Source organism: Varroa jacobsoni, unplaced genomic scaffold (genome assembly GCF_002532875.2).
Source record: "Varroa jacobsoni isolate VJ856 unplaced genomic scaffold, vjacob_1.0 contig03349, whole genome shotgun sequence".
In the NCBI taxonomy this organism is placed as follows: domain Eukaryota; kingdom Metazoa; phylum Arthropoda; class Arachnida; order Mesostigmata; family Varroidae; genus Varroa; species Varroa jacobsoni.
The window spans coordinates 1-10,828 of NW_019215007.1; the positions used below are offsets into that span (position 1 = coordinate 1).

Here is a 10,828-nt window from a genome sequence, read left to right on the forward strand (position 1 = left end):
TATATATCTTTTTTCGATCTGTACATTTAATCTTTCTGGCACGTGCACTGCTTGTTAAGGTGAAATTAATTTTACAGAACAGAAATTGCATCCAGCATGTTTTTTGATACCAATAGGGTTAAACTATTCTAAACGAAACTAAAGAGGAGTCTATTCTATGAGAAGTGGTAATATCTGAGAAATCTTTAGAGGGAATTAGAGAATAATTTGACGTTCTCAAAAGTTTTTTGTATATAACTGATTGCAATAAAGGTAACTTATTTGACTAGGCTGGATGCAGTCGCTATGGATTAATCTTTCAATGCAACAATTTGCTTATTTGCATTATCTGACAGAAGAAGTTAACAATGACAAGTTAACAGTTTGGCTAAATAAAAGCTGGTGCTGGATATGAAAGCTTTCCTTACTTTAAATATGAACCCTACCTTTTTCCAACTGCAAAGCTACGTGTTTCTAACTTGTCCTCTACGTTAAGTTTTTCAAAAACATGCTAAAAGAACTGTTAAAAACGAAATGTTGGCTTTAATCAGATATTTATTCTTGAACGTGAACAGACTGCCTGAAGAAGCCAGTGCTCATACAGAGTTGGCGGCCACGTCAATTCGGTGGTCCTCTTCTTCACACGAACGAGAGCTACTTTTAACTTTAGTTAGTCCCAGTGAACTTATAACCCTAATAAATCAACGGCAACGTGTAACAAATAATGTACGACTCCACTAATAAGGGTGTGTCTCCTTGCTGCCAATCTGTCTTATTCAAGGAGGCTGTACATTCTAGACAAATATCCAAGCTATGATGTGGAAATATAAGATACGTTAGGGCGCCAATAGCCTTTGCTCGTGCTATATGACGCCTAAATTTGTCTCTATTTAAACATTTAGCAGAGTCACCGAAACTTCTTAAATTAAATCTAGTTAAATTGAGCTGAAAACTGGAACCTCGTACTATCTGGGCCTAACCTTCGTAATGTTGAGATGATACCTACAGTTTGGTTGTCGTTAGCAATATGTACCATTAGATATATGAATAAAATACAATGTAATCTACACCCTATACGACGCAGTGAGTGTTATGCTCGTTAATACACAAGTATATTTTGAGTAGTTTCACGTACGGTCAACTGGAACCCCTACAGACTGCCAGACGTTGTTTCGCCGACATCGTCAGTATTCAACATCGGTCACTTGCGGATACACAAACTTTTAACCCAAAAAAAAACCCTCTTAAATAAAGTATATATCGTGTAACAATGTAGTAATAGTGCAAATTGATCAAGACGAACAATGCCAGCATAAACAGCACGGAACGCCAAGGCCAAAACCAGCTATATGGCTTGCGGACCGATCTGCTTAAACGATAGCGTGCTGTCGTAACTAACGAAATAATAAATGTGATAAATCAAACAAAAACAGGCGGGTACCCCTGTACACCTACTAAAAGAAGTCCCTGAGACACGTTCGATGTCAATTCACAAAGGCTGTAATTTCTTTTTATTTTCTAAAAAGATGTTGTATTAGCCCTACAACGTATTATCTGATCAATAGGATGAAGTGCCACCTGGACACACTATGTATTTCTGTAGTTACTGAAATTAGCCGGGTGAGATGGATACAAAATACCTACTTTTTTTTGCCGAGCTTCAACTTAACGGTCAACTTCCAGCCCTCAAGTCTCGTTGAACTTAACTTAGGCTGCTGTAAGGTCTAGACGTGATGCCACTGCTGCGTAACTACGCATTGTCAAAGTATTTTGCCAGGATACTATATTTTGCATTCTCGTCTTGCAGTAATCCTCTTATTTTCGTGCACTTGTATGCATAGACGCGCGGCCTAGTATATTAGTGAAGCTAAACTGTGTATCCCTTACAAATTATCGTTTAGACACGTTTCAGCTTATCAGTACTACTTTTGCTTACATAGGAGAATGTAGCGTCTAATACAGCCATTAGCCCCCTAACAAAAAGAATGACTACGGCACACTTGCCCTTCGCTGAGCCTAAGACATGTCTAAGTTATAAAATCGTCAACTGTACTTAATAAATGAAACAAAACCTTAGAAATCATTTTCTTCCTTTTCTAAGCTAAGTTCATTAAAATGACAAAATAACTTTTGTATTAGCTGATAATGCCAGTTACCTTTAAGTACAGTAAACGTCGCCATTAAAAACTAAATATAAATTACGTAATATAATAGATAACAATAACACCAGAAAAATAACACTATCTATAATATTTACGTGCACATTTTGACCTAATGATCCCCCGCAACTCATGCCAAAATATTTTACCGCCACCTTGTAGGACCATCTTTTTCTGCAATGGATTTGTAATTGCACGGCGACATCAGCCTAATGACAGGTTCTTTCAACATGACAGAACGGAACTATTTTTCTTGCCTGGTTCATATTACCTTTAACGTTGTTCCTTCAATGCAGCCAATGTCAACGTCTCAGCTTTTGCTGCACTCTTTCAGTTAATGCCCCCTTCTGGCCAGCGATAATAACACTTGTTGTATCGAGATAAGTAAGTGAAAGACGTGTCTTTAAAGGGCAAAGCCGAATTCCTGTTTACAAGCGAATGAGTTCGCTCTTTCAAACTTGCACAGTTATGAAGATCAACTCTGCTGTTTGTTGTAAATACAACAAAAAAAATCGTATACAAACAATAATTTAGAAAAGGGAACATCATTCATTGGAAGATAATATCTCGTACTACGTATAAAACATGCGAAAAATACTTACAAGATTCTTTAAAGAGATAGGTTAATGTTGATAAGCTACTAATGGCTCTCTCCTGTACAAATATAAATACACTAAGCCCTTTATACAATGACAAAGCGTCTTGCTCATAGATGAGAACTCTAGCAACATCCCATCCGTACGGCTGAGCCCGTCTGCCTTCGTCAATCACTCATTGTAAGTCAGTTAGACAATATTTTTTTCATGTACTTCACGAGGTAAAGGTCTCGTTCAAAAATAACGAGGGCCTGCGAGTCGAAGGTCAGCCACGGGTAAACGTCGAGAGAAAGCGCCCTTGCATTATTGCTTTAACATATTATGATAACAGTATAGTATCATCAACGACTAGAGGGTTGTGGGCGGAAGGACTTGTCTCCTCGCTGCCGTTCGGCTCTTTCTGGCTGCTTTGCCCACTCTATCGTCTGCGAGGAAGTGGCCTACGCAGCAGAATCGGCTAAGGAAGAACTGTGTCAGTTGAGCTTTCGTTTTCACAGCCCCTACAACAATAGCATCTGCGGCCATGGCAGTGGTGACCTCTATAGAAATACTAGTCTTGCCAACCCCGCTGCGCCAACAACAGTAAAAGCCTTAGTCGCCATGAGTCAGTCGAACAGAATCGAGCTTTAGTCGCTCTAGCGCAGGTAAGGATTGCCAGCTAGAGGTACAGTACGTATAATAAGTTCGTGAAGTGCGAACAAAGCCTTCTCTCTTGTACTTTTTCGCGGTAGGGGTAGTGGGCAAGAGAATTTCACTAGCATTAGTTAAGCTGTGCAAGCGATAGGGGAATATGTCGTCGTCATGGCGAGGCAGAAACATTGTCATGGAAGGAAATGCTATCCTAAAAGCAGGAAGAGAAAATCTGTTTGCACTTCTGCGTTGCCTGCCATGTCCCTATTCGAAGTTCCCGGAGTTTGACTGTACTCATCTTCCTTCACATTGTGTGTTTGAGCGTGATAACTAAGAACCCAATGATGCGAATAGAGAAATTACGGACTGCTTGCTACAACGCAGACCAGAGGCTTAGTAGAGCGTTCAGAGGGGAGGAGTTCCGCACTCGTAGGCCATAAAGGGACTGTAAAGACCTCTGTAGAGTATATACTAGTAGGAGATGGGTTTGGTGGTATTGTGCTGTGTGGCTGGTTAGTCAACGAAAAGTTCGAAATTGTGCCATTAACTAAATGTTACGTGGCGCTTGAGGGGTAGAAGCAATGAAGATGCCAACAATTCACAGTTGACGTTCTGTGTGTGCGTAACTGCGATACGACGCTAAGAGATGGATGCCTTCCTTCGTTTACGGAAGACCGCATTAGCGTACGCGTCCGCAATGTTGTTATTATTATTATTTTTTGCGATATTAATTGCCGTGTTGTTGTGTACCGTGATTCCGCAACGGAGAATTTTCGTGTTCTCTCTAGGTAACCGAATTGCTAGGGTAGGGGCAACCCGCATGCGAAGTTGAGCATCACCTGCCTACCTGTCACGTGCACTGGAGATGTTCGACGATTTAATATTGTGGCAACATATAGGCACAAAAGTCGACGAGGAGAAGGAATAAAGGCATGATGCTAATATGAATACCCCATTCTTGTCATGTCCGTTACGCTCTGTAGGCTATTGATTACTAACTAAAATGTCATTATGCTTAAACTATTCAAAATAGCATGATCCTAAATGTTTTTCGTTGAAATGCTTTATTGCGTTATAAATGGAAATAGTAAGAAACACGGGGTCCTGCAGCTAATTAAAATGCTTAAGTGTACCAACGGGAAAATGTACACCATGAAGAAATTTTAGGAAACTTTACTTAGCCTGAATAAATAAAAATAGTAATAATAGTACCTTGATAGATTTCGAGAAGTCTGCGCCATGATAATTAAGATGCCATGATGATTTTTTTTAATTTGAGGAACGTTGTAGTGGCAGAGATTCGATAATAGGACAATCCAAGTCAAAACCCAAGATTCGTTACTTACGTTCGAATCTTGGGTGTTAGCTTACCGCTTACACTCTAGATATGGGTTATAATGGAATTTTTTTTTTAAACTTGCGTTTTAGAATACTGCACCAAAATAACGCACTTTGGATAACCATTAGTTCTAGGATTATCGTTGTGTCACCCGTAGCACAAGATGCATGGCTACATTCGTAGGCAGGTGAATGCCCACAGCGGAAATGTAACCTTTTCTTTCAAACCAATCCCAGTTCCCATACGTTCATATTATTATATTTAAAATTAGACCTAATTATCTTCAAGGCCATTCAACATGAGGAAGGTTGACGAGCCGAAAGCAAAGATGTACGAAAGACCACCAGATCGATGCAATAATCTCTATCCGGTGAATACAAGGTCAGCATCTGTATATTTCCATAGTATCGTGGGGCATTTGCAGACCTATCGGAAAACCAATTTTTAACTTGTCATACCTATAGATCCTCGTCGTATTTTTGCATTCGGATCGTTCGTGTAAATGTATTCAAAAAGAGAATTTTTAATTAATTGTTGCAGCGTTCCATTTGCATTGGATTCTGAATATATAACGCATATCATTACCTACGGCACTAATCAGATTCGTATCGAGACTGTAACATTGCTTCGGCGATCTATTTTTTGCTTTGTCAAGTACAGGGCTAGCGATATGTCGACGTTGGCAAATGGCCATCGTGACGTATGGTTACAACGCCATTTCGTAGGTTCTGTTGGAGAAAAGCCAGATCAATTCAGCAAGATCAACCCGGCCTGGGTTCCTAATGGAGGGCAACTCCTAGACGCTACACGGAAGGAAAGATCTAAAGACTAGTTCACAGTGTAAGAACGGACGGAAGTGTTAAAAAAGCTGTATTTGAATATAATGTTATTTGAGACTTTTGTGTAGCCTTAACTAAACTAATGAACAAAAAAACGAAGCACGCAAAAAGAAAACGGATTTTTGTTATTATTTCTATCGTAACGTATCATATCGTAAACGATCTGTGCTAGGCTTTTACGTTGGATAAGCTGCCAAGACAAGAAACTGCGGCTTTTTGTAGCAGAGCTCACTAATATAGCATTACGTAAAGAAAAAGGAGTGTGTTTTTCATACATTTCAATGGCATATGTTCAACAAACATAGAAATAGCGTGCTAAGGTCATACGTAGCATACTCCAGTCAGAATATATCGGGGTGTTTTCCTAAAATAAATCTATAAAATGGAAATATAATTACATTACGTGCCTTGGCTTTGTCTCAGTTCACATGACAACAAGTATCTCTGAACAACAATGAACTGCAGCTATGCGCAGAGATTTTTACAGAAATTTCTACAGTATCTTCTTAGACGCATGCGGGTATTGTGTAAAATAACCCAACCTGGTTAAACAGAAAAGTCTTTTTTATCCGTACCACATTAAGTTTATCGTTCGAAAATAGCGAGATTCGTCCAGGTGAATATAGTGACATCTTCATGTTCTTGGCTAATTTAGCAATAACTTATCGAAAATGACCCGCAGTTTACGGTGTCAGCGGATTGTAGGAAGCTTAATTCTAGTTTTTCGGGGTTTCTCTTTTAAATATTGTATACGAAGGATTTCTATCGTCATTGCCTTCGATAACCATTTTAGGGTACCTATAGATATTGTTTTCGTTCAATTATCTTCTTCCGGTGGTTGTCTGCCACCTAAAACGTAGACGGACATTTTTCAATACAAGCCCTGAAAACCTTGCCAGCAGTATAGTAACATGAGGCACCTCCTAGCAAGGTAATTTATTCATGTAAACTGACTCACAGCAGGATCGAACCCAGCGAATCAGAACGTACTTATTCATGGAGATAGATGCCTTTCTTAGCTGGGCTAAACTTTCCATTTACAGTCGTCTTCCGAGGCGAAACCCATAAGGTCTGTGCTTAGTGTGTGCTCGTTAGTGTAGCGCGCTCGGTGAAACAACACCGGGTAGACATGTCGCGCACTCGGATCCTTATAGTCCAACAGATAACATGAGCTACACCCTTTCTGTAGCCGAGAGAGAACAATACGGCCATATTTTCTAGTATAGGAGTCGCTTGCATCAAAATGTTGGTTGGTAGTATACCATTTATTAACAGCTACAAATCTTGAATCGTCTGTTTCTATACGGGGCTTGCGTGCTAGTGCCACGTTCAGACTTGTAGCATTAAATCATCTCCATGCGTTAGCCATCTGACAACCTACTTCGCCCAGACGAAACAACCAATGGTTTACAAATAATTTGATCAGAAATATGGACAGAACTGTACAGTTTTGACGTACATGTACCTATCCCGTAAGATATCTGTGGATCTTCCACGGGTGGATTAGCACCGCGCTGGGTCAGCTTTGCTAACGATAAGCAAATGTTAAGCCATATAACGTGTGAACTATTGGAATTTATTGCAACTTAATAGAAATTAGGTGAAATTTCCCAGCTGCTGTAAAATTTACAGGAGGAATTTGTACAAGGATGAAACATGGTCACGGTCGAGGAGAGTTCATTTTTAGTAATGCGGAAACCAGACCTGAAGTCATTTTCAAATCAGTAATATGGCCAGACCTTTATTTCATCGCGTATCGTACCTCTCGGAGTAGTCAACAGTGGTCGAAGAAGAATGTATTTTACCCTTTTCTATTTTGAGAACTCACTATAAAGCAACTGGGCACTATGTGATTGTTTAAAATAACCTTTTATAAAGGACTAACGCTAAGCAACTTTTATTTAATTCCCGTTGGTTGCTACAATGCCACGAGATTATGTAGGATGTGATAAAAAGTTCACAGGTGACTCTCTGAAGAAATCACTTCGTGTTAGAAATTAACATCACCCTTTATCTGAAAGGCAACGTCCTGACCTTACCTACTCATGTAATGTTACCACAAGATGTGCTATAATTTTAGCAAACGTTGTAACGTCAAGCTAGACACTGCTGGATGTACATCACGCCGTGCTGTACAATCGAAGTTTGTACAACTACTTAAGGAATATTCACATGCCTATTTAGAGTAGCTGGCGTTTAAGCCCAAAGCAAATGTCTATCGTGAGAGTGTACTCCAATGTAATGTTCCGATTTCACTTTGTAAAGCATGCAGGCCTCTACTAACATACTATATTAATAACAAACCTCTAACAACCAACGACGAGATTAAAGGGAACCATTGCAGGATTTGAACGGGGCTAGACAAGCATCTGTTGCTTGAATTCAGCCTCAATCCTAAATTTTTATAACGAAATTCCTATAAAGTAAGGTCAGTTATTCAGGCCACTTGGGCCACCGCCACAGTCTGTTGACTAAAGTTACCACACCTAACGTGAAATTTGTATATAATCATTTTGCACCTATATCTATTACGTGTACGGTCGTATGTATACTTGAATTCCGAACAATGGTTGACCCATGCCTGTTTTGTCATTTTTTTTAATTGACATGATCCGTTTATGTTACGTTCAGCCTCACGATAGCTATAGTTAGAGGTACACACCAGCTGATACGCCCTTCTTACAGGTAGACATCTCCACCTATAATGCTTTGATGAACGGTTGCATCTGTAGCAAGGCTGCTATCATAGGCCAATAGCTATCATGACTCGAAAGTGGGCATTTACGCAAAGGTTTTTTTGCAACATGAATCCATGATGGATGAATGGATGGATATTGAGAACGTGTTATCAACGGCGCCGGTGGGACATATGAAAGCTACTCGGCCAGGACGTCGAGCGTGCGCATTTTATCGCTTCTCGCAGTAGTTTACAAATGATGCCAGAACAGAAAAGCTATGGGGCGCTCCAGACCGAGGGAATTATTTCCCCTTATTCCACCAGTGGTATTCTTTTACTAGCAAGTTTCAACAACCCTATGACCTTGCGACAGTTACTTCATCAATCTGTTCTAACGTGAACGAATTCAATTTGTATCACATCCAACTTATCGTGAACAATGTCTCCATTGCAAACTCGAATCTTTATAAGTATCTGATCGTGGTTTTTTCAAACTTCTGCTCCTGACGTTATCTCATCGCAGCCATCCGGCTGCAGTCATTCTATTCTTCTAATTCTCTCGAGCTTTGCTTTTACAGTTATTCCATTAGCCTGTTTAAATGATTGGCTGGATCCAGCTAAGCCTATAGTTAACCCGCTACAATTATCCGGTTCTCTTTATATAGAAACGTCGCAGTTTTCTTATTCATTTCTTGCAGTCGTTGTTTGATTTCTGTCCCATATTTTCTGATCTCCCGTTGCGATCGACTGTCACACTTTGTATACTTAAAAAAATCACTAATTACAATTAATAATTCGAATATAAATGAAGATCATCTGCATATAAAGCCCATATCGAAGCTTGTATGTAATGCCAATCCGTTGCTAAGTCCTTATCCACTAGCGACTCTTGCTCAAATACAAAACACCTATTGGACTGCGACCACCCAATTATTGTTTGATTTATTTGATCAAAATTCTTCAATCAAGCTTCCAATTATCACCACGTTAATAGGTAAGCTCAGACTTTAGTTAAGACATTTCTGTAATCCTCTGTTTTATTTGTGATATCTGTTCATTAATGTTGACATGCTTTAGAAATTGTGAATAGTTTCGCAAAAATCACTACTTTACACCTACCCTGTCATCTTCAACTCACATCAACGACCTACTCTTTCTCTGATCGTTAAACGCTGCTACCAAGAAACAGTTTACCGGGATGCTCGTCGTACGAGTACGGGAAACAAAAACAGTGATACACGTCAAAATTGAAGATCATTTGTCAAGCCATAGATAAATGTACAAATGTAGCATGAAGATATCGCTCTTTTGCATCCTGCTTGTTACTCTCCTCAGGGAGAAAAGATGGCTAAGAATCTTGTCAGCAAAACTATCTCGCCACTCATCGCTATTGCGTTTACTCTGTTTTCGAACGTGACTCGCAGAGCTTACTACATTTTCATAATTACAAAGGGCGCCCATTGGTCTGTTTGGGTCGAAGTAGATAAACTAGTATTCATTCGCGTTATTTTTGGTTCTCTAACTCACTGACCCTCTACTAAAACAGATTTGTTTTGACCTACTTAAGTCTTTTGCTTCACATCACCCCCAGTGATCCGACGGTACTGGCGCATAGCTAAGAACTCATTCAGTGAAGAAAGTTACGCTGAGGGACAACGCCTGCAGCAGCGCCACTCAACCAGCAAATCCCTCGAGGCCGAACAGAAACTCGATGCTCATGTTCATCTCCCTTTGAGACTGGTCTTATGTTGCTAAGGCTCCCGACTGCTGGCCTCGATACCCCATTGCTAACCCGCGCTCTCCCTTTCTCCGTTTCATGTGATCTCCGGGGTAATTGATGAAACCGCTGACTCGCTCTTGCGAAAGTCAGCTGACGAGCTCTACTGTACCTTCTATCAGAACTCGACTGCTTTCAAGCCCTTTTCCCGACCTTAACCCCAGAGTTGTTCCGATCTGTTCAAACAAACAAGCCGCTAGCGGTTCCTGGCTGCAGTGCTAACTGGGCCCTTTTAGACTTCCAGGCAAACACCCCAGGCTCTGCTACCGTTGCGCGCTGCACCACAATGAAAGCATCAACTGGGACGCACGCAGTGACTGACTTCGTCTCTCATGCTCGTCGCTTTCGCATCTGTGATCTTCCCGGGAGCCGACGAGGCCTACCAAAACCAGTAACTTCGAAGTATTGAACCGGGCTCAACGCACCGAACTCGACCATCCAGAAGGTCTAATGGGATACGTCAGCGGAAGTGAATAGTTCACGGTAGAAGCGTATAGTTCGTAATAGAAGAGGACAGTGACATTGCCACCTCTGTAGCGTATAATTTGACCGTGGACAAATGGGGCTTTTACTGGCACAGCAAGGATGACCAGATCGCTCGAGGATTTGTTTTGGAAACGAGAGGTATCTCCTATAAGAATAAAATATAATACTGCAAAGCATCAACTGTGTTTTGTGCGTGGGTACAGGGGATCGAGTTGGGCATCTTACAGTTTCCGCAGCGTCTCCGAAATCTACAAGGCACTCTAAAATGACTGTCAGCCAGGTGCCAAGCACCTATAGTTGGTGCTGTGTTTGCAATGGTACAGTGGTAGAATGCACCATCCTCCAT

The 10,828-nt window shown here is 40.6% G+C and overlaps 1 protein-coding gene across 6 annotated transcripts; it reads left to right on the forward strand.

The window, feature by feature from the left end:
- The first annotated feature begins 3,670 nt into the window (after nt 1-3,670).
- On the forward strand, nt 3,671-10,349 carry LOC111272814 (uncharacterized). Of its 6 annotated transcripts, XR_015315853.1 has the most exons (4): nt 3,671-4,048; nt 4,153-4,294; nt 4,992-5,084; nt 5,364-5,939. XR_015315853.1 is itself a non-coding variant. In XM_086973398.1 (3 exons), the coding sequence occupies exons 1-3, from the start codon at nt 4,011-4,013 to the stop codon at nt 5,533-5,535; spliced, it is 303 nt and encodes a 100-aa protein (XP_086829524.1). In that variant the 5' UTR covers nt 3,671-4,010; the 3' UTR covers nt 5,536-5,939. The 6 variants fall into 6 exon arrangements, 1 of the variants encoding a protein (XP_086829524.1); XR_015315854.1 differs by lacking the exons at nt 4,992-5,084; nt 5,364-5,939 and adding an exon at nt 10,233-10,349; XR_002687739.2 differs by lacking the exon at nt 4,153-4,294 and having other exon boundaries at nt 3,671-4,152.
- The last annotated feature ends 479 nt before the right edge of the window (nt 10,350-10,828 follow it).